Source organism: Falco cherrug, chromosome 2 (assembly GCF_023634085.1).
Source record: "Falco cherrug isolate bFalChe1 chromosome 2, bFalChe1.pri, whole genome shotgun sequence".
Lineage (NCBI taxonomy): Eukaryota > Metazoa > Chordata > Aves > Falconiformes > Falconidae > Falco > Falco cherrug.
In genome coordinates this window covers 30658325-30685148 of record NC_073698.1, presented here as the reverse complement: position 1 = coordinate 30685148, position 26824 = coordinate 30658325, and the positions used below count along the sequence as shown (strand labels likewise).

The 26824-nt window shown below is 38.7% G+C and overlaps 1 protein-coding gene across 5 annotated transcripts; it reads right to left on the bottom strand.

Annotated features, from left to right (window-relative positions):
• Positions 1-1121: 1121 nt before the first annotated feature.
• On the bottom strand, positions 1122-26824 carry RCBTB1 (RCC1 and BTB domain containing protein 1). Of its 5 annotated transcripts, none has more exons than XM_055701833.1 (13): positions 26560-26824; positions 20229-20399; positions 19215-19365; positions 18575-18741; positions 15232-15390; positions 14031-14138; positions 12959-13101; positions 9769-9959; positions 6576-6702; positions 5935-6086; positions 5125-5255; positions 1930-2079; positions 1122-1837 (listed from the first exon to the last, which is right to left on the bottom strand). In XM_055701833.1, exons 2-12 carry the CDS (start codon positions 20370-20372, stop codon positions 1939-1941), a joined length of 1614 nt encoding a protein of 537 aa, XP_055557808.1. In that variant the 5' UTR covers positions 20373-20399; positions 26560-26824; the 3' UTR covers positions 1122-1837; positions 1930-1938. The 5 variants fall into 5 exon arrangements, 4 of the variants coding, with proteins under 4 accessions (XP_055557808.1, XP_055557807.1, XP_027671659.1 ...); XM_055701832.1 differs by having other exon boundaries at positions 20229-20379; XM_027815858.2 differs by lacking the exon at positions 26560-26824 and adding an exon at positions 22262-26211 and having other exon boundaries at positions 20229-20379.

Genomic DNA, 26824 nt, shown 5'->3' with positions numbered 1-26824 from the left:
ATGAGAGGCTGCAGCACCGTCCTGTTGAAAGAGTTGTTACTCTCTCCCTGACTAGTAAAAGTTTGTAACTTGAGCTTGTTCTGCATGGAGGTGGAAATCAATAAGCACAAAGTAACAAGTTCCAAAACATAAGCTTTTAGGGTAGAACTATTAGCTGTGCCACATAGAACAAAACTAGAGTGGTTTACTTGCTGATACAGTTCAGGCCTGCTGGGTGTCCAGGACTAGAAATAAAACCCATTTCCTGCCTAAGCCAAGGACCCAAGCACCACTCACCGCTATTCTGCCTAGAAAACCCCCACTTAAACTGAAAGTGTATTGACATGAAGTGGGGATTTCTCTGTTCTTAGGGAACAAAGGAAGATGCAAATCCACTGTCATCACAAAGACATAAAAGCTCCTGTGGGCCCTTTTTTCCTATAGCAGCAATGCAAATTACTGACAAGCTTCAGAACAGCTTAAAGGACAAGTCCTGTACTCTTCTGTTCCACCCCCTGCCAAGCTGAGATCTTCAGGCTGGAGTTCACAATCCAAAACAAGGTGTAGAAACAGTTACGACACAGCTGGAAGCATTTTGTCTCAGACTACCCTGGACTGAATGCCCAACGTGCTGCAGAAGCTCCCTGGCCTCTACAAACAACACAACATCCTCAGCTTTGCAAAACTCAGCAGAGTCAGAACCCCAAAATTAGACCTGTAGTTAACAAACTACAAATCTAAAATTCCCAAGTTCTCTGCTCTACCTCACATTTGATGTGGATGTAACAACTTAAAAGCACACAATAGCATTAGTAGGTGTGTATGTCTGTACACACCTGCTCTAAGGTTACAGTCACATATCAACTTAGTGGAAAAAAAAAAATCAGATCCATAGATTGTAGTCATTGGGGTTTGAATTAGCACCTACAAATAAATTCCCTGTTTCTGAAACAGATCACAGGTGTTTGTCAAGCAGTGAAATCTGTAAGGTGCAGGAATACATGGGGGGGGAGGTGTTGGGATTTTTGGTGCTTTTTTCTTTGCTTTTTTTGTTTTTTAAAATCAAGCAGCTTATATACGGTATGTAACACAAAAAGCTTGCCATTTTCTCCATAGTCCAAAGAAGTTTGCTAGTGAACAGGTAAAAAAAAGTGGATTTTATTACACATAGTTTAGATTTAGACAACACAAATGCAAAACCACTGCTTTCAGAACAGTGTATCTCTTCCTCTCCAAGGGAACCAATGTAATCACTGAAGAGGGATTTTTTTTTCCATTAACCATTATAAATATTGCTTGAACAGATTACACAAAGTACACATTACAACTTAATATTAAGGTATACTCAAATATAAGAGATTTACTTCCAATTAAATTTGCTAGTTATGCCTTTCTTCAAAGTCACTTGCATAGGCTTTGAGCGTATGATAGTTTTGCACACTTTTCTAAGCACCAGATACAGTTGGTTAATTACACACAGCAAATGGCAAATTCATCCATGATCATGCAAATGCAGTAAGAGATATCCATGCCATTTGTTTCTCTATAACCCCAGGGAGTTAATGATTTAAGTGACATCATTCAGTGGCTCAGGTCAGACTATTCTCCAACACCAAAAAGTAAATTGAAAATACGAACAGGTGGTGCTAGAATGGAGCTCTCCTAGGCTAAAAAGGTGAGTCCTTAACACAGCTGGTGTCCTTTGCACACTGCAGCAGTTACTCACTCTGTCTGAAATCTTGAGCAAGTTCCACCATCCAGGCTTGCTAAATGGAAGTGAATATTTCACTTGACATTTTTGCAACAGTTCACTCGAGCACAGAAAACATGTTTTCACTCTGGCCCTTCACATCTTCTCCTACAAGGAAGCAGGTAAGACTCACTTTTACCCATACAGTTATGACATACTGTTGTAACTGCAAAAGACCCCTACAAACACCCATAACTTACAGCCTCATTTCAGTTCTTAAAGGCTCCGCATTTACTGGCTTTAGCAATGAATTCCTTTAGCAGGCGACCATCCATTTGCCAAAACGCTGTGGTTTGTGTCACTTCTGTCAAATGATTGACACAAAACTTAAAGCAGAATTCCTCTAAGTCCTAAACAGAGAAAAACACAAAAACCAAACAAACTTATTATCTTTATATCTTTAAATTACATTCAGGCACAAGCGCCTGTATATGCTTTATTTTAGCAGAGAATTAGACAAATACATGGCTAACCAGTGGCTCTCAATGGTTTTCCCACACACTGTCACTTTGTAAATGCAACAGAAAATGATAATTCTGCCCACGTAACATGGTTACAAGGGGAAAAGTAACCATAATTTGTTAAAAGTTTTCCCGCTTTAAGAGTTTCACCTGCATTCACTAACAGCTATTAAAGCCCAATATAAACAGGAGAACTTGGGGTAATGATACATAACTGAGACTGTGGATTAAGAAAATTCAGCTCTTTTGTTCCATAATATAAACTCAAATCTATACATAAGGTTGCTTGACTTCCTGCTTAATTAAGGGCTTCACTGAAACCTTAAAGTTGCGTGTCAGGCTCGATCCAAGCATATACTGAGTGGAGAGTTTTAAAGCAAGGTTTAGGCAGGCAGCCTTTCTGTGCATTAGAAACAGACCCGCATTACAAAGTATTTCACAGATGTCCCAAAAATTATTCAAAGGAAGTACTGTAGTACAATACAGCATAGCAATTCTTGCAGAAAGTAGGCTCTGGATATTTGAGTCTACTTGGAAGTGCCTTCCATTTAACGATTAGAAAAGCCTCACAACCATCATTGCACCCGCATGATGTCAGAGAGAAAGGATGTCTAAAAAAAAAAAAAAACAAGACACAGTTGTTGTCAATGTAAAGTTGATCACAGAACACTTCCCACTCAGATTGTTTCCAACTCCTCTTTTGAGGAGAAAGTCTACTCTTTGCATTGCAGATCTAAGCTGCTATAAGGAGGAGGCTGCAGCCCTTGCAAAATAGCAACTGCCCACCCTGTTCTAATTTTTAAGTTTGTAGAACTAATACTTCATATGTGAGAACACACCCTTCCTTAGTTGCTCAGCAGACTGGGTGCTGCAGTAAGGCATAACAAATTTGCAGAGCTCTTTAAGCCATGAGGTACGAAAGAAGACTGATTAATATTCATGTTTTCACTTAAGGAAGCTAGAGCAACTGTGTGCCAGTGAGAGTTCTTGACACAACAATAATATAAAAATATATCCTGGCCTAAAACCAGGCATTCTGAAGCTGCAGATCTTGACTTGTGTGGCATCTGTGCAACAAAAAAAGACAAGCTTATTAGAACTGAACACTGATGGTTTTCTTTTCTAAGTAACAGCATGAGCTAGCATTTTAAACAAAATTACATCATACACATTACAATATTTTGCACTGCTTTATTAAAAAATTCATATTCCAAGTCAATGCAACAAAAGCATACAATAAACAGAAATACTGTACTATTAGTAAGTAACTTTGGAAAAATTAAATTTCTGTTTAAAAAAAAGACTGAATTTCATTTGCAGATGGATGCACTCCCAGCAAACTACTTAATACAGACTGAAGTGAATAAAAGCACAAGATATATCCAATGATAATTAAAAGCTGCAATAAGAAGCCAGACCTGACCTAATTCTAGCCATGTCAGTCAGTCCCCCAAAGCAAGCATAGGAAAGTTTCAAGTCACAGAGTTATTTTAAATTAGGAAAGCAGCTTCCTTTAACTGTTGTCTTCCAGATGCACAGTCCTTTGAATGAACATCACCCAAGCAATTTCAAGCCCCCATCTAGCATTACAGCCTGTAAAAACCAATTTTTACTAAAATTTTTAGTAAAAAAGCCACCCCTCTGTGTCACCCATTCTATCTCCTTGATGTAGCCTTTCAGCCTACAGTTCTATTGTCATTTCTAACTTCATTTAGCTAGTGAGGTAAACCCAAGGCATAGTAACTGGATTTTTTTCTACCCTTTACAAGTGGAATCAATCACACACTGAAGACCCATCCTGCTAACAGTCTTTTGAGGCTAAAATATGGAAATCTTCCTATTTTCCATGAACTCCCACTAAAGAAATCATTATTCACAGTAGAGCTGAAGCCACAATTCAGACACTAGCACAACCCTTTGGGTAAGGTATACCAAACAAGCAAAGCACCACAAGGCTCTGAAATAAGTTAGGGCACCTGCATGCTAATTGCTGAATATTATGTAAAAGGCAAAGCAATGAGCTGATTTACCAAGTACCAAAACTGCTTTAAGAGCATAAGTAGCAAGTTAAAAACTAGCCAATTGCAAAGTTGCAAACATGATGCACAGATACTATGCTGAACATAAATAGCCGAGGCAAGCCCAGGAATACTTCCTAATTAGTTCATGAAGCAGCATGTTAGTGATCTAGTAGTGAAGTCAGCCATTATGCAACAGGGAAGCTTTGCTAGCCTTCCCCCCACCTTTCACACACTCTTTCTCTGTCTTCAACATTTATTAGGTCCATAGAACAGTTCTTATCCTGCTGTGTCATTAGTTAGCATACTGTGAAGACTGAAAGTGTATTTGACTGTAGCTAAACAAGCCAAACAAAAAAACAACAAAAAACACCCCGCCAACCAAAAAAAATCTCCAATGCACTCAATCCCCAAACCTACTACCATATGACATCACACAACAAATAAGTAACTTAAAGCTTACAAGACTGCTCTTCCTATTGTTACAGTTTTTCTTTGTGTTTAAACCCTTCCCTTGTTTCAGAGCTAGTGTTTTCCTCCTCAGAGATTTTTCTTAGTGTTGTTTTTCACCCCAGAAACAGTAATTCATGAAGCTTGGCACAGCATCCTAACCTTTTACCATTAAATAAGGCAATGCAAACATTTACAGACACTGAGTCTCAGCCTGGGACTTAAGGCATCTTTAGATATCTGTACTAGTTCACCTTCCCAGTACTGGTTTATAGAAAAAAAAATAAAATACATCTCTTACAGCAAATACAGTTTTTATAAGTCCAGCATTCTTAAATTCTGAAAATGGCAAGTAGTATTATCTGATAGCAAGAGAGAGCTTATATGAAAATATAACTGGCTGCTTTTCTCCATAGTTTGTCAGAAAGCAGCCACCTATTTAAGAGATTGAAGTTTAGAAGTTTACCTCTGCATCATATCTGACAGCAGCAGAGAGCAATGAAAACGCATTTTCCACAGTAATTCCTCTCTTGATAATGTGTTGACACAGTTTTTTCAGTCTATTTTCACAGTATGAAGTAGCCAAATCCAAAAGCCCTGCAATGAAAATGCCACCGTATTAGTCAGCTGTAATGATCTCTTCTTTCAACAGGAGTTTATGCTCCTGGTGCATAGACTGCACCTGTATTCTGTATGCAGTGTTCTATAGCTCTATAACATGCTTTTTCCAAGTAGGTTACTTCTCAGAAAAATGCATTTTACCATTACACAGGAAGAAAGGCCTTTTACTACCTCATGACACAAATCCTATTAATCTCTGTAAATACGCAAGCTGTTCCACTGATTTGCATATCTAACTGCTTGCAAGAGTGGAACTATCACAAAACAGGCACTGCAACATGAGAAAAAAACCCCTACCATTATAAAAATCTGTGCCTGAATTACAGCTTGCTCTTTGCTCTGCTGTCCAAGTTTCCCTATTAGATCTGCTGAGATTCTTTGACCTTATCCTAAACAAACATCGACTCAATTTAGTAAAACATGCAAGTATTTTAACCCAGATAAATAGTCTCTCACCCAAGCTTGAAAAAAACAGCTCATAGTTTTTTTCTAAATATGTAAGTTTGCTGCAACAGTATTTTAAAGACAGCTTAATTAATCAGCAGTAAAATGCATTATAGGCTAGACCAGAAGCCAATATTAATACATTTATTCTGTATCCCGTGTCAGTTTTTCTGGATGCTGCTTTCCAATATAACTGGACCGTAAGCAATACCTATTGCATCTTCAGGCGGAAGGTCAACACTGTCTGTATACAAGTACTCAAGAAAGGCACGATACACAGGATAAGAAAACTGGTCTATTTCTATCACTTCCTTCATATCCTCATTCCAGTACGACTGGAACATGGTTCTGAAGTGTTCACACCTAAGAGACAAAGACATCATCTGGAACACTATTTTATGAACACATGGAATGTTACATTACAGTCCCCCTGAAATACGTATTTGGGGCAGTCTGCAATATTCACTAATATTTTACCATACTCCATCACAGCCAGTGGTCCACATTTTGGTTCCTAATGCTGTGGGCATTGTTATGCATCAAGATAAAACTCTTACTTGATCTATGCTACAGAAACACCTGTGTATCCATTGCATTCAGGCCAACTTAACAGAATTTATTAACCTGGGAACAACAAACAGGCTTAGTGAAAATTTAATACGGACCATTTTAAGACAGAGTTCTGATCCAACTTTTTTTCACAATCGCTTCATTTAAAGTGATTATGGATACATAGATGCCATATATTACAGGTTTAGGGGTCCCTCCCTACCCCTTACATTTTTTCCCCCTTTAGGTGCAATACTGAGAGGTTATTCTGCATGAACAGCAGCTGTGAAACATGACCACTACCTGATTTTCAGAACAGCTTTATGGACATGGATGTACTTTCCATCCACACGGAACTTAAGGTCTGAGGTTTCTGGGCTGTCAAATTCTTTCTTCAGAGACTCTGCTACTGTTAAAAAGTCTTCATGCTCTAGAGAAACATTTTTAAAACAAACAAAAAAAACCATTAAACATATTAAATAGAACACACACACCACTAGCTAAAGCTAGCAGCTCAACTAAGAGCATACCAAGGAAAATAGGTCAGTTATCAGGGCTCCATTGGCTTAAGCGGTGAAATGGTAACAATGAATTAATCCAATACCATTTCCTGTTGGCAAGGGCTGCTCCGCAACAGCTACAGGCAGCAGTGGTCGGCATTTCCCATTCCAGCTCATGGCACAGAGGTAGCACAGCACCAAGGAAGGTACCTGGAGAACTTTCTCATTCTCTGCCTGGGCACCACCCAGGAAACCAGCCTGCTGGCAGCTCAGTGCTAGTGCTGGGTCAGCTCAGCTCTGCAACCTGCAAACTAGAACCTGTGGATAACCTGCAGGCCACTGGTAACGGGAGCCTGCAGCATCACCTGCAACTCACTTGAAACATGGTGTACAGTACTTCAGCCCCACTGACAGGGTGTGAACTGAGCCTGAAGGGCAAGAAAACATGTCACCAGCTGGCCACTTTTTTTGTGCTGGCAGATTAGAGATAGCCTGCAGGTTGTCTGTTAAGGTCTTTGCCAGGTCTCGCTAACAAGAACTATCACTGACACCATTACACTCAGTTTATTAGTCAGTTATGACAACACAAAACCCAACAGCAGTGTTGTTGAAGAAGAGAGACAGTAGACACCGTGTCCTTGGTATAACCAAGGACACAGGACTTCAGCAATTTTGGAAGTGGATTAGAGCTGAGATATTACAGCTTTTTGACAGTTCTGTATATTAAGGCCTATGGCACTGGTCCCACAGAGGTCCCATTCTGTACCTCTAGAAATCATACAAGAGTTGCAGCACAAGTTGGCCAAGGTTTGCGGTAAGTTGAGAAATCTGAAGTTTTAGAAAATCTAATTTAACCCCACTACTTGAGGCTTCTGTTCATACATCTTAAAAGTGTGTTTCAAAACACATGGTTTCTCAGAAGCACAGCATGGAAAGGATAAATAAGTAGATTTTTACTGTAACAGGATGTGGTCTGTCTCTTGTGTCCCACAGAACTGCGTATTGTTCATCCATATACAAACCACAAATCCCTCTTCACCATTAGGGACAGCTAAATTAGCTGGTATTTAAAATGAAATACTTCTGTAACAGACAAATCATGTTTGTGCCACAAAAGACCATACACTCCTCCAATTTACACGGATCATCCACAGAACCTGCATCTCATCAGGGCTGACTAAACCATGTTCCAATCCCCCTCCATTTGCTCATGTGATTTTTTTTCTAGGTCATCAGCTTAGCTTAAGCTATGCAGTAGATCAACTTTCACTCCAAATACCTTAAGTTCATTCCTTAAAAACAGCTGAATATTTGTACTTCACCACAGCCAATCCTGAGTGACTGATTAATTTTTTTGGCAAAGCCATCAAAATCAGAATTAGAACAATAACTTTTATGCAGAGTTAGCTCTCACTAAGAAAAAAAAAGAAAAAAGTTTTTAACCTATATGAATAAAAAAAGTGAAGGAAAAAAATTATATGGAAAATGAAGATTAAAAATGTCCCCAGAATTAATGCTTTTGATTTAAATATTCAGTAAGTAGGATTATCAAAATAAGAAGAGAAAAAAACCCCAAAGGCTAAGAGGAATTAAAATGCAAGTACAAAGGTCAAATACCTTGTTATACTCAGTCTGGGAACACCTCATAAAAATCAAGAACTTGAAAGGTACTGAACTGGGGAGATGTCATTTAAAACACCTTCACTATTAGCAAAAGGCAACAGACTGCACAACCGTCAGACCTCTACAGAGGGCAAGACTAACACATATCACAGAGGATTAGAGAATGAAGAAAGTGAGGTGGGATAAAACACGATGGAGTTTACCCAGAAGCAGATCACTCCAAGCTAGTCTTCTCTGTCTTTAGTAAAACTATCCAGTTTTCCTCTATAGATGAGATGCCCTCTAGAAATGTGACAACATGCTAAATAACAGGTTAAGATGGAGAAGCTGGGTTAGGACGAGCCACATACAAAGATGAAGTCCGAGTCTGCAGAAAGGTTACTTAGGATGTGATGCCTCCATGAAACCAGTTTTGTACGGGGACTAACAAAATTAGGATCTGTTGTCAATGTGAAAACAGATTAGATCTCCTAAATGATCTCAAGAACTGAAGCAACAGATGTAAGATGAAAACATCTTCACGTTTTGAACATGAAAACACCTCAGTGTTTGCTTAGTGCAAGCTAAGCATTTTATAGCTGTATTAATATTTGTTTATATTTGGGGTCAAATAAGAATTAGCAGCATGTGAATCAAAGATAATCAAGAAGAAAAGCTTGGGCTTAAGTTGGTGGTCACAGAGGCTGCATCCCAAAATGTAATCCAAGGCAATATAAGAGAGTTCCAACACAGAAAACAATTCTATTAGAGTCTTGTTTTACAGGTACAACTATTGACAAGCCCGCCTGTCTTTGGGGAAAGTCAAACTAAACTGAGATGAGAGAAATAATCTCAAAAATGAAAACTTGGAATTCTTTACTTTCCTAACATGAAGCATATGAGTGAGATTTTCCCCTTCATATTCATATTGGAAGGGTAAATACTAAGGAGGAAAAGCTAGAGATAACCCTTACAATTCAAAGTTGCTAGATAGCAAAGTAACAGGCATCAGGAGCACTCTTCCAAGTAGGAATAGTATCAAGAGAAAAAAAAGTTATGTTTAATGATCCAAAAGTCCTTCCCAGTCCTCGGCTGGAGCTCAAACAATACAAAGGTTGGAAACAGACAATATTCACAGTACGATGGTAAACAAGGATTCTCTCCAGATGTATACTGGTAAACAAACAATCTTGTTAACCCTATGCTGAACCCTTAGCTGCTGAAGTCGACTGTTTTCTTCAGAAGAAAAAAAACTTAGCTGAAAGAGCTAGTTTTAATTACTGCTTCTGCTTAAAGCAGGAACCATCCTGACATAGAAGTGGTATCCTGTACTAATTACTACATATGTACACAGAGGTTATAGCATTGGCTGCCATACCGGAGCTTGTTCTTACCTACTGACAGCAGACGCCACATAACAGCAGGAGTAGCAAAGCAAGCAAACACGTCGTCGGTGCAGGCAAAGTGAGTGAGGTGGGGAAGGATCACTGACTGCCCACGGCATTGGCCCCACATGTACACCTGGCCGCTCTGGGTCTTGGCAGCTGATGTGTGAGCAGAGTGGCAGGCTGCAATCTCCACAACCCTGCAAACAGAAGAAACCTTGTAAGGTACAGAACCAAGTGACCTTCCAAATGTCTCACCAAAGTAACAGCCAACCAAACTATGCATCTACACTCCTGTACTTCTTTCTTTGTCCTGCGCAAATGAGATACTGTTTGAGTGGATATTTAAAAACTGAAATGGCATTTTCAGATTGCTTGTAGATTTTATTGTAATCAGATACTGCATTCTGTCATTCTCATCAGTTGACATTCCTTCTTTTTCTTCCATAACCATGGGAAAGGAATGAAGAAAAACAAAGTTTTGTTTTTCCCCTTTAAAACCAATGCACATGAGACTTACTCTCAAGAAAAAATGCTTATGGAGCTTATGAAACCTCCAGTTAGGGAACAGACAAGAAGGTTATACTACTAAGGGTTTTGCAAAGCATTTTTCAGAACTTCTTTCAAATCGATATTACAAAAATTATCTCATTTTGAGATTAAGTTCCTATGTATTTTTCAATATACCCTCCTTTCTACCCCTCTTTTAATCTGTTTTTTTTGTATGTAGACAGAGATCTGACCTACTACCTGTAGGAAACACTTTCTTTTGCTGTTGAAAGCCTCAACACTGAAATTCAGGACAGTACATGGACAGTGCTTCATTTAAGAAGAGGTGAATACACACACTTAACTCCACGTTCTTGGAAAGTTATGGTTGTTTTTTAAATAAAGTCTATATATTATTTTCACCCACCTCACATAGTTCCTTAAAATATTAGAGCTGCTGATACACAATCTCTTCTGTTTTCCCATTGCTCAGACAATCCCTATCTTGCTATCTGAAACATTACAATAACTAAGAAGAATCACACTTCCATTAAAAGGACCGCAAGGACATTTCCAGTGTCTCTGTTCACATGATAAGCAAAAACCAGGGGAAGTGCCAGTGTCAGTTCAAAACAAAAGCTACGCTTTCCTGTTTTTTCTCCACACTAAAAAAATACATCAGAGGATTTCATGCCTTTGTGCCAGAAACAGATCAGCTGGGATAAATGTCTTTCCAAGCAGTCTAAAAATATACATGTAAAAATGTTTGTTCCTTTACCCAACAATATCCATGAAGAGTTAGCTTTTTAGGAAAAAAGGGTTTTTTACATAAAGCTTACATTTTAAGTGCAAAAATTGTTTTCAAGATCAAACACAGAAAGAACCTACAATCACTTTCAGTATGTATCAGTAATTTCTGGCAGATAAAAAACTAATGGGTTGGTTTACACCATGATCAATTTATGAACCTCTATGCAACATTGAGATTTTTCAGCATCTCTGCAAGAGACATCATAAAGTAATTATTTTAGAGACAACTTGCTTTCCATCATAGCTATGCACCTAAACTACTACCTTCCCCAAACTTCCTTTCCTTAGCAGAACAGATTCCTATTTTTAGAGTAACTATACTATAGAAGTGTATACTTAAGAACATGTACTATAATACATGTATATGTACAGTATACTTAGAGTACACATACAGGGTAATGTGTTAAGCAGACACTTAACATTAAAATTCAGGAAGCTGGCCTTCATAGCTGTTCCTCCAAACTAACACGTCTAGAAGCTCCTTATAAGCTATTTGGAGAATATTCTCCAAGATAGCATCAAATACCACCTCCTAAGGAACTGTCACCAGCATTACATATAAATGACAAAAGAGTTATATAAATTAAAAGACCAGAAGAAGCAGCAGTAATATGCCTCACAGGAAATGACAGTTCACCCACTTACAGCACTGTTTCCAAGGGAGCCAAGTGAAGCAATATTAATAAGTTCAAGTGACTTCTCTCTCCCTTAGATTCCAAGCAGAAGTTCTACGACATCTCCCTCCTTTAGCCATTGAACAAATGCCAGTTTTATTATAATCCCATGCTTGAGTTCACATACAGTTCTAAATGCAACAGCTCCCCTTAGTTTACTCAAGAAATAGAACGCTAAGAAAACAAAGTTGATTTATTTGCAAACACGCACATTTCTCTTCCAGTGCTTTTTTAAAGAATATTTTCTTTTGCTTTGCTAATGTCACTTCCTTCACAGACAAGCCAGCCTCACCTCAGTGGTTTCTGTTGTGGTGGTTCCTTTCTTCTTTCCCTCCACTCATTTTTTAAGCTCTTAAATAATCTCAGCACTGTGCAGCTTTTAATTTATTGTTTAGTGTGAGAAACAGGAAAAAAATAGGAACGACTTCCCAAAAAGAAAGTTCAGAAATGGAGGAGAAAAACCAACCAAAACTGTTTCCTAGTTAAGAGGAGATTACAAGTTAAGAGATTTACAGGTTAAGGGATTTATAGACTAAGAGGTTTCCAAACTGAGGTATGTTAATCATACACATGGGCCCAGAGAATGAGACTGAGGTCCAAGTTTGTAGGTAAATATCAGAAGAGCCATCCCAAATATGAGGATGACAAGGGTGCTGAAAAAGGGTGAAGGGTTAGGGTTATTCTTTTATGAGTCTAGGAAACTAAGAAACTACTAACTGGTACCACTAATAAAAGTGGTATTATCTGCCCTTAGCTCTAGCAACCTTGCAAATCAAGTTCTGTTTATGTGGTTGGCTATTGTCAGCCTTTGAGAAAATCTGTTTTTCCTCACATGCCACTCCTTATAAAGGTGGTGCTTCCTTCCCCCTCTCCCTCCCCTCCCACCCAAAATGTAGGCCTCAGTGCAGCTTAAAAGCTTGGCTTATCAATTTCATAGCTCCAAATTTTTAACCAAAGGAACCATATTTAGAATAACCTAACACTTAGTCATTCGTTATCTTTCAGTATAAGGTAAATACAAAGAATGTTTACTTTCAATAATCATTACAGATAGCAGAAAGCACTCAAGCCTACAGTAAACTGTAAGTTATCATCCTTTCCTATGCTTTTAACATTAGCAATACAAAAACAATCCACCAAGCCCTACACACGCATGCTTCCAGTGCTAGAAACTGCATAACACATGCTCAGACTTATCAATCCAGAAACAGCTTCAGCAAGATTACCTTTCTTTTTCCATCATGATCTGCATCGGGCTTAGCTGGTTACTTTTATTGCCAGTTCCCAGCTGCCCATAAGTGTTAGCTCCCCAGGCATAGAGCAAACCCTCATCTGTTAGTGCTAGTGTGTGCGCATAGCCACAGGCAATCTGTAAGTAAATGTACAAGCATTACTACTAAACAAAACAGAGATGAGAAACAAAATTATCGCACACATTACCTTTGTCTAGCTGATGTTAAATATCTCAGGTATTCTTCATTTAGCACTACAAATGTGTTTCTCAGTACCTAAAGCTATCACAAAATACATTAACTGTAGGTACTGGAAAAGTTCCAACTTCATTAATTTAGTGTTCATTCATTACTCCTAAATATTTACTGCACTTTTGTGAACTCTCCCTAGCTTTTACTTGCTTTCAGTTGCAGTTTCTTCACACAAAGAACAGTGAACTTGATCACATCTTGCAACTCTGAAATACTTTCAGAATTAGCTATTTTGAATACTATACAAACTACAAGAGCTGCAGTTTAACAACCAACAATCATTCAACCCAAGTTATCACATGAAACTCCACAGAACCTTACTAAAACCCCAGGAAATCCTAAATTTTAGTTTTATTCTTTAGCAGGAAAAAAAAAAAAGCAGCAAAAAAGCCCTCCCAAACCCCCCAAACAAACCCCCACCACCAAACAACCAAATCCACACCCATGACTCATTTTCCCTCTCCCCACACTTCTGAAGGGCTAACAGGAATATTGATGTAGAATCTAGTTTGAACATCTTGTTCCCCTTCATTTCTTGTCTTTGCCTAGTGCATTTCATTCATTCAGCTTTGTAACAAAGATGCAATTTGCATCAGTGGTATAATTTACTTACACTAGCTAACTTTAAATCACTCAGAACATTTACAAAAGCAAGTATTTTACAGCTTACTTGCACTTTTTATAAGCCTAATGTAATTTATAGGAACTGACAAAAATCAGTATTTGAACTGTGAAATCCAGAAGCAGGTATAAGACGCCAAAGATAAAGTTTAAACAGATGCTAGCCACACTTTCATCTCCACATTAGACATACCTGGAGTATACACACACCATGTAACGCTCCCACTCTGCATGGTGTTAGTTGATTGCCATTGTTTCCAAGACCTAGCTGACCATTACCATTGTAACCCCAGCCATAAACCTGATTGTAAAAGGAAAACAAAATTAAGCCACTCCTCTGTAGAAGTACAGAACATTTAAGACTTAGTACTTTTCTGACTTGTGCTGGATACATCTTATTAAAAAACTGTACGCTATTTCAAGAGCAATACAGGGAAGGGTGAAAGATATTAAATATACTGTAATGACTAACTGTATTCAACTTTCCAATCCTGCATTTACCTTTTAAAGAAGGTTAAAATATATTTGTCTTTGAAGCAGTAGGAATTTTGCAATAAACAATACAGCAAAATCTCTCCCATAGTGTCAACATTTAGTTGACCTCTACAACTTCCTTTCTATTTATTATTTTTTCTTTCATTAAAGACAATGAATTATTCTGATCAGCTGATTAGCTATTGGATTAGTTTAAACTGAAGTCCCCAGTTTAGCTCTAATTTTTACTTTAGTTTTGTTACAGTGGGCACATTAAGACAAAAGTATGCACAATGAAAGCTCATCTCAACCTCAGTGACTTTTACAGTCCTTCCAGTCTCAAAGAAATCCTACACTCCAAGTTTGGTGAAATGTAGTAAAATTGAGGTTACAGTTCATACCTAGAAGCAAGATAGCACCATAAATGTACGTGAAACAAACAGTTGCACAATACTAGTGCAATGTTCAAAAGATTGGTTTGGTTTTGTTGCTGGCAATTAAGCAGCGTGTTTAAGAACCAGGATCAGTCAGTGTATTCTTGCAGAAAGACTAACTATTTAATTGTGCACGCTTTCAAAAAAATCTAATGAAGACATATGTTAAACAATCTATTGAAATATGAAGACAGACATGCTTAATACAACTGTTCAAATTCTTGCAGTTGCAGACATGAATAAGAATTATGTTACAATACAGTCTTCGCCACAAGAAGGAATGTTCAGTGTAAAGACAGCATCTCCAGTTAATTGCAGAATTTTCCTTGAAGTGGTCTCACAGAAGTTATCAATATAACAGTAATATAACTCTATCAATACAACTCTGTAAGTTGAGGACTCCTTTTCAGCATTTCCCCATGTTCAGACATTAACCTTTCAAGTCTGGGTAACAGAGAGAAAACATGAGAATGTAGCAATGCTTACCTCACCATTGTTTACTACAGCCATGGAGGAGGTCTGACCACAAGCAATGCCAACTACCATTTTACCCTGTAAACAGTTCGAAACCCTACGAGGAGTCGGCTGGTTTGCTGTAGATCCAGATCCCACTTGACCACAGTTATTATAGCCCCAAGCATACAGCTGTCCATAAAAACAGACAAACAAAAAACCTGCAGTTTAAGCCTTAATAATAGTAACGATAGTAACAAATTTATCTCAGTGTCGTCAGCATCAGATTGGGTAAACTATCCCATTTAACAAGCTAAAATACTTAAAATTCATTTTCAACAGCTAAAAATTATAAACAGCAATAGGACTGATCTAGCAAATATGAACATGGTACTTTTTTCAGTGTCTTGCTACAGAATCAGAGCATCTGACTATAACAGGAAACAAAAAGGAACCTATTTCCATATTAAATATGTCAGACTATAAGAGCCTAGTAAGTGGAATATCTTTATACTTTCACGACACTGGAAAAAGGAATGCAAAACAGAATGTAATTTGTTTCCCAGACAAGCTGACCCCCCCAATTTACAGCTATTTAGTTTTCTTCACAGAACTCTAAACCAGGTTGCTGCTGGACACTCATACCTCTTCTGTATCTTTCAAAAGCTGTGAAAGGAGATCAGCCCACGTTTCACAGTAGCAAAACTGTCTTACACAACGGCATTAGCAAAAAAGTACCATCTTTGACAGTTCAAAGTTTGTCAGTAGCAAACTAATGATAATAAAACCAAAAAATACTCCTTCCTTTTATCTAAAATTCCAGAAGACAGGGAAGTAGTTTGGTATAAAAAAAATATTTATATCTCTGTATTTTCAGTTCCTTCAATTTTTATTATATGCATGCTTGGGACAGAGGTAATTTTCTTCCTAGTAGCTGGTACAGTGCTATGCTTTGGATTTAGTGTAATATTTAGAATATTACAGAATATTAGAATATTATTCCAATATTATATTATATATATTTAGAACTCAAACTAGCCAAAGGGATATTCTATACCATAAAATATCATGCTCAGTATATAAACTGGGGGGGAGTTGGCTGGGAGTTGCTGATCACTGCTCAGGGACTAGATGGGCATCAGTCAGTGGGTGGTGAGCAATTACATTGTGCATCACGTGTTTTTCCTTGGGGTTTATCCTTCGCTCTCTCCTTTTCATTACACTTGTTGTCACTATTATATTTTACTTTATTTCAATTATTAAACTGTTCCTACCGCAACCCACAAGGTTTACCTTTTCCTGATTCTCATCCCTATCCCATGGGGGTGACAGCAGGGAGGGAGGGAGTGGCTTTGTGGTGCTTAGTTGCCAGCTGGGGCTAAACCGTGACACACACATATGCATAGTTTGGCATAAAACTAGTTCTGACAGTTCATTTTCTGGCGCTTCACCCAATTAAAAAGTTTGTCCTCTTGAAAATATCCAGTCATTGGCTAATAAAAGCACACTGACAGATACCCTAACATGAAGTCTGCACATCCTTTGGTGCCAGAGGCCACCTGTTTACTGCAACACCAAACCAAAAGTCAGTTATTAGAAACTAACACCTCCACTGCCACCAAAAGAAAAACAACCCAAATAAAAATCCCACAAAAGACAAGAACAAACAACCCTCCCACTAAAACAACTCATTTGCCATGTTTACATTAAACAAAACAAAAGAAAGCAGTCCTTTGCTTTTGTTACTCACATTCACTGGATATTTGATTCCTACCAAGTATTTGAAGATGCTTTATAAAATATCTTCATTTCAATAACACACACACAAACAACTGAGGTAGAGAATCTCAGGAAGTAGATCAAAATGCCGAAGAGCTGATCAGTTTCCTCTCTCAGAGAAGTACAGACATCTGCTGTCCTTTAAGTCTATCATTAAGGTCCTATTTTTTTTTCCTAATTCGCTCTGCATTAAAATTGGACTGAACCAACTGTACAAAACAATTATGCCAAGCATTTCCACAAATACTTCCAACTTCTATGCCTCTCTAAAACTCCAGCTATATCAAGTTACAAGGGTTTTTGCAGCCAAATCTTTCTGCAAATAAAACTCTACTGAACACATTTAGCTGCTTTCAGTATAATCTGCTCTGGTACAGATAAAATCTCAGGATACAAATAGGCTAAGCTCCTGCAAGGTACGCTAGGGATAGATTTATAGTACATTAACTAGCCACAATGGCAAGCAAGCTGCAAATATCAACTCCACGGTAAATACAAAGAAACTTCCCCACTTCCATTGAGATTTCAAGCGTGTGACATTTATTACAAGAGACAGCACGGCCATCACAGGCAGCTACTACACAGCAGCTGGCACCACTAGTTTAACACACGAACATCCACTCCTTCCTGCCAGCACACTACATTTTATAGTTTAACCAAGTCAAATGTGACAGCATGAAGAACTTTCCTAAGTGCAGGCTCTCTTTTAGATACAACACAAACCACTTAAACTTACCCAAGGTCTCCTTCCTACCCTCAAAATACCAATTTGCTACTTTGTATTACAGCTGCACTATGACTCTATAGTGAACCCTAACACTGACACGCTCCAATTACCAGGATGGAAAGAATTGTAGTTTCCGTTTTCATTGTTAGGAAGGTTTTAAAATTAGAACTCTTCTTTTGTTAAAGTAGAGCTGAAACCAGGCCTTCCTCCATGCAGTAACATGCAACTCAAAACAGATACACACACATTGGTCAAATCTGACTAACTGGAAACTAATTGTATGTGTTTCCCATAATAAATAGCCTTAAGCCATATAAACAAATAGAATAAAGCAGACCTGGCTATAAACCAAGTGCTCTTTCATTAGCTACACACAAGGTATGCAGAGGTGTGCAGAGCAACATTCTTTCACAGTACCAGTGTGGCAATCATGAAGACCAAGAGAAATGAATCAAACGTGAACCAGTGAATACAAATAACTATCTACCTCTTAAATAACAGAATTTCAAGCAAATAACAATGTTACATTGTGCACCTTACAAACCATTCTTTCACCTGTTAAGTGGCAAAGTCTTCCGGTCTCATCCCTGCGAGACATACAACACATGAAAGATAAAAGTTTACTAAGCTTTTATTCCCTTGTTTTTGTGGTTGGGTTGGGGTGGCTTTTTTGATGGGGTCTGTGAGTAGGGGATTTATTTAGTTGTTTTCAAATCTGCTCTGAAGAAAAGGACATCCTAGTTTGAGGCAACAGGAGAAAAGTCGTATCATAACGAAACTGTAGAGAAAGAGAGAACTTCAGACTGCAAGACCACTTGCACTATTCACTTCAAGAAGAAGATTAAGAGATTTGAATAGATTTGAACTTACATCCCCATCAAAAGACAGTGCCATGGAATGATGAGAGCCACAGGCTACTTCCACCACCTTCTTTATTAACAGGTTTGTGCAAACTTGAACAGGAGTAATGCCCTGATTGGTTGTGCCATTCCCAAGTTGGCTGTAACCATTATGACCCCAGGCATACACTTCACCGTCTGCAAAAATATTTAAGTTTGTGATAAAGCCCACCAAAAATTCCAAGGAAGTTAGACAGGCAGAATTCTAAGAAATTAGCAAATGCCAGCATGAAAGTAGAAGGACATTAACAAACAACGAAACTATTACAAGAATCATCTGTATATTAAAAAATTATATACTTTGTATACAAACTATTTTATATATCACAATATAACCTCTAGATTAATTGTGGAAATACATGAAAGTGCACAGATAAGACTGAGCAGGTCAAAAATGACAGAGTAAAACCCTACAGTTGCAACACAGGAAATGGAAACTCACCGTACCTATTACAAATGCATTTAGTTCCACTTAAAAGCAATGAGAACCCTTTAGTGTATATTACCTAATTAACAAGTTAATAAAATTACACTTTAATCCATTCTTGTTAAATGCAAGCAGAACTTAAAATCTGTGACTTATGTTTCTATACTAAATGTTAATCTTCTACCTTCAGTGCAAAGTACAACATGGGGTCCACTTCCATAACTGAGACTGGAAATCTTCTTTCCACATAAGGCTTCTAATTTCTTTGGTACTATTGTGCTCTGATTATCTCCAGTTCCCAAACAATTACTGCAATTCAGTCCAAAAACAAATACCTGAAAAAAAAAGGCATACTCATTTCAAGTGATGTATACTCAGGTATGCACAGATGTGGCAATATTCAGGTCTTCGTAAATCCAGGACAGTTTTGCCAAGGGCTCTCAACAGCCAGAGATTTCCCTCATGGAGTTTAACAAGCTCAAGAGTCAGCACAGAGACACTGTGTTAACTGATGATTCAGAATTCTCCACATCTGTGCAGGCCTGAAAGCTAGACTTGTTATTTGCAGAAAAAGTATGATAAAAACTATTAAACTGTGAAAGTGAAAGACACCACCTTCTTTTAAAAGGCCTTTGTAAAGAGCAGCCACAGCTGTACTGCGAGAGGTTCATCCTACAGGCAGCTTTCATAGGTCTTAGGGGGCAAAAAAAAAAAAAAAAAAAAAAGATAATCCTACTCTACCCAGTCTTACCAGAAACCCTCCCATTAATACATCCCAGAACACATGGCTTGTTTTCTTTTAGAGGCACAATACTAACTCGTGTTGAGTTACTGAATCATTAAGATCCACAGATAATCTTCTACTGTATTGTTACTTAGCAAGCCATAACCTCATTTTATATCTTCATACCTGGAGCGCTTGCACTTAATTTCAAGCTACTACAACTTCTTTTGAATTCTGACTGCCTTCAAAAGTGCATGTAATCCATCCTGGCCTTTGCCATTTGCAAGTTTTCTACATACTCCATCTATATTTTCCCCATACAAGACTAAAAAAAAAAAAATATTATAAGTTATATCCAACATGTTTTGAAATTGACAAATTTCACACAATGCTTCTGAGAAGCTATTAATTTACAGCTATTCAGTGGACTCTGAAAACAACCAATTGTAATGTTCCACTTTATTACAGCCTTACCTCATCATTGTGTGTTATGTATATAGCTTCATTAGCTGATGTACCGAATACACACGCTTTCCGAATAGACGCTATTTCTTGAGGTGACAGTAAGGTAAATATTGGCCACTTGCCTACATCCACCATGATGCTGCTGTGTGTCATGATGTTTCTACAAGTAAGAAGACATTGCTGTAATAAAACCAAAAGCTTATTAAAAAGTGTATTTTGCACTTTCATCAACAGGCAATAAGGTAATTTCCTTTAAATGACAGAAAAGGCATGTGTTGTGGCTTGAAAGCATAGCATTCTATTTTATACGCAATATGTAATCATTGTTTCTGTGTTTTAAGGCGAACAAATAGCAAGTCACTGGTAAGACAACGGAAAAGCAGACCTTTTCTTAGCAGGATATTTAAGTAAACCATATTTGGTTCGACTTCAGTACAACTGAACATCTGCTTCATATGTTCACTAATGTTCAGAACTTTTAACAAAAAAGTTCTACCAGCAAAGTTACTAAAAGCTTTTGATCTAGCAAATAACCACTGGTGGCAGAGGGGATTCCTGAGGGAATTTCAGTTGGAATTCCTATTTAAAAAATTTCACAAGTGAGAATTTTATTATAGTCTTACAACTTATATATGCCATGTAAGCAAGCTGTTGGTGCGTATGTAAAACGTGCACATAAAAACAAAGCTGGGGTTGTTAAGCACATGACACAGATCTGCCACCTCTTGTGTAATCAAAAGCTGCTATTATAGTCAAAAGCTATTTGTGAGAGCACAAAAGCGTGAGCTAAACTCATGAGTTCATACAATTAAGCAGTGAAACACATCAGAGAAAAGCGAGTAAGTAAAATTGTCATAATCCATTACTTAGAAACAAGCTGGACCACATTAAAAGCTGGAAACATGACTGGGTATAGATATTATCTATCAACGAACCCAGATGTATACATCCTTCCACAATGCTCCTTCTTCCCAGTTTCCTCAGGATGATTGCATCAGCTCAGGAAAAAAGCTGACAGTCAACACAAACATACAGAGCTTATCAAGGCCTTCAGTCCTGCACATAAAAATTGTAACATCACTTATACCCTGAAGGGAGTCTGCCACTGACAACTGATGACCCATTCTCAAGGATATCAGCAAGTTTTGTGAGATGTGAAAAGCACTAGATGGAGAATTCCACAGAGTGTCAGTGACATGATATAAATGACAATAAAGGATTTAAAAAAAGCAGGCTAAGGTATCATTCAATGGGTAAGAAATGCAGACACCATGCTCTCACCAACATTTAATTCTTTCCTTTTAATTTGTTTGCTGCAGTCCTATCCCATTCCACTATTCTTTGTGCTGTTGTTTTCAAGTCAGGCTTCTTCTTGATGCCCGGGCATCGGATATGGACGACAGTGAGAACACAAGAGAGCCTCTTTCCTTTGCTTCTGATGCTGGCTTCTGAAAAATGTGCTGACAACCAAGCCACAGCTTCAGAAAGCTATTTAAGACCCACAATCAATCCTAAAATACAGGTTGCTCAGTGCAGATGTGTTTTGGAAGGAGGGGGTTTATTATTTTTTAAAAGTTTGAGAAACACTGAGGTCACACAGGAAGTAGGTATACAAAAAAAGCCAACAAACAAAACCCAGACTTGTCTCCTTATCAAATTTCGTAACCATGCTCCAACAAACCCAGGTCTGCTCTACAAGTACCTCTCTCACTACAAGCCTGACTTCACTCTACATTTCACATCTGAAGCAGGTCTTGAAAACACCTGAAGTCTCCAGATGGCACATTCATAATAAATTTGTAGAATAATTTTTGAAAGTCTACCTGATGCCAAGACCACAGCACATTCTACACAGCTAAACAGATGTGAATGCATTTCTTCTTAATTTCTACTCCAGTTACAAACTCCGGCTAGTTAGCTGCTAAGATTTATTACCTCACTTTGGTAAATCTTTTAACACATGACACTATCAATCAATTAAAAGAAGACAGCGATGACTTGTTCTTTCGAGCAGACCAAGTAACCATCGCTTCTGCCTTTACCTATTTAACATGCTTCATATAACATAAAATTGGCCACACAACAAATGTGTCATAAACCAGACATCAAGAAAAATATTTTCTTCACTGAAGTTCTTTCCAATGCATCCTGTCAATTTAAAACATGAAGAAAAACGTTATTTTGATGGAGAATGTCCTAGGAAATTAACATTAACAATTCTTACCACACCCCGAGAACCTATTCTACTCTAAAGGTAATCAGTTTTAAATACGCTACTTTCTCTCTCCCTTTCTGATCTTTGCACTAAGTCTTTAATCCACTTGGCTTATTTTCCATTACTGTATGACTCAGTTAACCACTCCACTTCGACAAAACCTTTCCAAGTACTTCCAAAATCTATGTGAGTTACACTGCATTTCCATACCTCAAAGCTCAACTGGGTCTCTTGTCAGACAAACTAATAGCAGTAGGTAAAAGAAAAGCTTTCAAGCACACAAGACTTTCCACGCTGAAGGCATAAGCAATGAACTCCACCCACAGATGCAGATTCTTACAATTTTTGATGCGTCTAACACTGCTTTATCTAAAACAATTCAGTATATTTCCAATTTCAACTGTTACCACAATCCTACAAATTATTTCAAGAGTCTTCCCTAAAAGGTTTTTAATGACAACTCATCTGCCACTGGCAGGTTTCTTTAATAAATCTCAATCCTAAACCCTCTCCAGGTTTAGCAACCAATGAAGGTTCACAAAAATCCTTAAAACAAAAAAACTCACACAAGGAACCAAGAGAAAACATCTCCTGCCTTTTATATAATACGTACTGTTTCCCCCCAAACACAAGTCCTTTTCCCCTCCCCTTTACAAATATTAACTATTGTCCTTAGATGCTGCCATTCGCTGGAGTACCTATCATCATTCAGTGGCAACATTTTTACAGTAGCAACAGCTATTTTTGTTTATACTTATGTCTAAATGAGTGAAATAACATACAAACTTGAAAGTTCTGGGGCTTATACATGGATACCTGTTTCTTAGCTTTAATTGTGCATAGAAAGCTGTTCTGATTACTTATTCTCCATTTCCCACAGAAAAGAAATGCCCAACCTAGGCATAAGCACCACCTTTTTCATCTCTAAAGATGGATTCCTTAACAACCTTAACCAATTTCCTAGTTTTCCAATAAAAGTTCTATTTGCCACAAGAAGGGGGGGAAGAGGGGGGAGGTCTACATTGGGGAAAAAGTATTTGAGGAGTATTTATTTATATATAGTACTGTAAATGGAGATGTCAGTAAAGTAACTCAGTGTTATCAAAACAGAAATCCAATTAATTTTAGCATCCTCTAAGACACACTGCACACTTTCTGAAAGGGTAGACACTGCAATATAGTGATTGATCTCTCACACCAATCACTCAAACTTCATCTTTGCACAACATTTGTCAGAACATGGCGCGGGGAAGGTATGTGCAGAGTTTCTTATGGGCAAGTCCTTGCTACAGAAGGCTGACCTAGAAGACTTCAGTCATGTAATTGCCAACAGTGGCACAAAGAAACAGTGTCCTTCACTCACCCTTCCTGTACTGTATCAATAAGTTATCTAAGGCTATTGCTTACTTCTGATACTCACCTACAGGCCTGGACTCCACTACATGACATGCTATGAGTGCACCTTAACTGAAAGTTTGTAAGTATAACATAGCAGCAGATGGAGTCCAAAGTAATGAAGTTACTTTAATCTGTTTGCAGATGGCTGTCTCAGTATATTAGCTCTCAAGCTATTTAGATTCTGCATGCAACATGGCAAGCAACAGTTTGAAGGAGGATCTGTCACTTACATATCAACATCTAGATTTTAGGTAAATTGCAATTAAAAGCCATAAACTTAAACTTGGTGCTCCAGTAGATACTTGCTTTTAGAAACACTGTATGTCACTACTTTCAACTGTCTTCATTTCTGCCACATGATTCAGTGATAAACAACTATACACCATACAGCTTTATTTCTACTGCAGAACTAACCAGCAGAGGGAGCTTATATCAACAATACCTCTTCTAACTGCTTTGACATCTTTGAAATCGTCCAACAATCTCAGTATACAATACTAACAGGAACAGAAACAAAGATGATTGTTTGAATTTCAGTGAGGCTAAAAATAAGCAAGAAAGGATGACTTGTAAAGAAGGAAACTGAACCAGCCACATATTGTGATAAGAAGAAATTGAACTCTGAGCAGTCATCAACATTAGGGGGGAAAAATCTAGATCTGCTCACAATTTGAAAATGTCACATGCTTTCAGAGACACAAGTCCTTCAAATATTCTGTGCTAGACTGCTGCCTATGAGTTCAACTTCTCACTAGTTTGCTTTCTAAAGAAAAGGTGTGCAGATTGATTCTCAGTGATACATGTAGGGAAACATGAATCCATGCCTTAAAAAAAAAAAAAAACAACAAACACAACAGTGTTTACAAAATGTTTTGTTAAATGATTTTAGATAAAAGTTTTACAGAGTTTATAGTTCAGCTAAACAAATCCATGCTGGAGAGAACAATAGCCTAACACAACATCCTACCAGGAAAACAGTACCAATTGTCATCTCAACAAAAAAGCTATAGTTAACTCCTCAAATATTATCCCCTTATTTATAAAGGCTATTTGAACGAAATTGCGTGTGTTTGTTTCACTCTTTCCTCAGGCTCCAATGTTGCCGTTTATTCTAGCTGGGCAGACTTAGTCTGCACAGAAAGAAACTGCAGGCTCAGGGCTTCATTTATCCTAATTGTCTACAGGAATTATAAACAGCAGTGAGAACACAAAAGCTGGGATATCTGGCTTTAGAACAACATGAACCGACTGGCATACTTGATCCTTTTTTAATTTTACATACACTTCAACCAAGAAAGAGTGAAATCCTAGATGTAACGCTAATCTTGCCCATGTTTTTTCTAGTTTATGTTTGGTTTTTTAATCTCATATTTCAGTATTGAGAAAGAACGTGGAAATAATCCATACTATTAACGTTAATCAGATGTGTGAATCAAGTGAGGTTATTGTGGCTTTCTTCCTGGCAGCAAAAAGATATTGCACTCCCTGAAATCACATGCCTTAACTTACTTTCCTTAGACCTTACATAAGGCAAGATTTCTGTGACAAAATCTGTGTGCTCAAACGTCTGCATGATTTATTTCTGGATGCCTTTTATGTGCAATACAGAGAAAGAAAAACCTGCTGATCTAAGAACTGACAACCAGGCCTCCTATTTGCTTTGAGTAACCAGCTGAAAGAGATACAAGCAAGCAAAAAATGCCATGCACATGAATACTATTGAACATAAGACTGTTTCAGCCATAGGAAAAATCCCTTAATAGCATGACAGTCATCCAACCACCATATCAAAACTATAATAACAATATGCCTGTTTGGTTTTTTTTTAAGCTGAGCACTACCGCAGCTTATTGAAGAAGCCATGCACACAGGACATATTCTAAAGCAATACCTATATTTTAGTCTGATGCATACAGAGATAAGCATTCAAAGGAAAACATTCATATTAAGGCTCTAAAGAACTACTACATCTTCCGAACAGTTCCTCCTAAAAATCTTTGTGCTGTAAACACACTTCCACTTATAATGCTTAGTATCTTTTCCTCATAATTCCACTCCTGGTTTAAGTGATTAAAGCCCATGTTACCTCTCCTCAGTAGGTGACAACATGCTTTCCAAAAGGGATCACTTAAGCTGTCTAAATTAGAACTCTGAAAGTTGTTTTTAAAAAGTAGATATTCCTTTAACATTTAATGTAGAAGAACTGTATTAAAACCTAAAGAAACGCTAGTTATTCAAATAAAGCTCAATGAGAGAAAAACAAAAAGCAAAACCCAAAACACTGTTGAGAGCCCTGCTTTTTCGGTAAGCTAGATCTCAGCCTTCAGGAAGCAGACAACAAAGGGAAGGATGAACTGAAACACCGTGAATCAGAAGAAAAAACAACAAAAACTGTAAGAACATACTGCGAGCTGCGCCAGGCAGGAAGAGACTTTGAGGGAGCTGTGTGGGAGACATTCAGACCAAGCGAAAGCCTCGCCAAGCCGCTCGGACGAGGACCCCCAGCCAAGCGCCCTTTCTGTCAGACCGCCCCCCTCCTCCCCCGGACGGGGCCACCAGCCCCACAGACCCTGACCGGGGTCCCCGCGGCGGCCTTCGCCCCGCCGCCGCCCCCCACCCCGCCACCCCGCAGCCCTCAGGGCGCCCTGACGGGGCCGCGCGGGGCGGGAGCAGCCCGCAGCCGCACGCCGGGGCCGCCCAGCCCGTGCCGCGCCGAGCGCTGCTCACCCGGCCCCTGCGCCATGCCCCGGCTGGCTCCCCGCCGCCCCTCCGCCCGGCGGGTCGGCCGCGCCCGCCGCCTCCAAGGTGCCCCCGCGCCGGGGCGAGCGACCGCCGACACGCCCGCTGCCGTTACAGCCGTTATGGCCGTTAGGACCGTTACGGCCGCCGGGCACCTAGCCCCGCCGGTGCGCGCCGCACCTCAAGGGCGCCGAAGGGGTGCGCAGCGCGCGCTGGCAGCCGCGCACGTGACGGCGGCGGGGAGGGGGAGGGC

Coding starts and splice junctions, on each gene's coding strand:
- RCBTB1 (XM_014286189.3), bottom strand. CDS start 20,447: ATGAAAGTGCAAAATACACTTTTTAATAAGCTTTTGGTTTTATTACAG. Junction 15,391..18,574: donor CACTGTCTTTTGATGGGGAT/GTAAGTTCAAAT, acceptor TTTTATGGACAG/CTGTATGCTTGGGGCTATAA. Junction 2,080..5,124: donor CTGTCAGATATGATGCAGAG/GTAAACTTCTAA, acceptor TTCTCTGTTTAG/GACTTAGAGGAATTCTGCTT.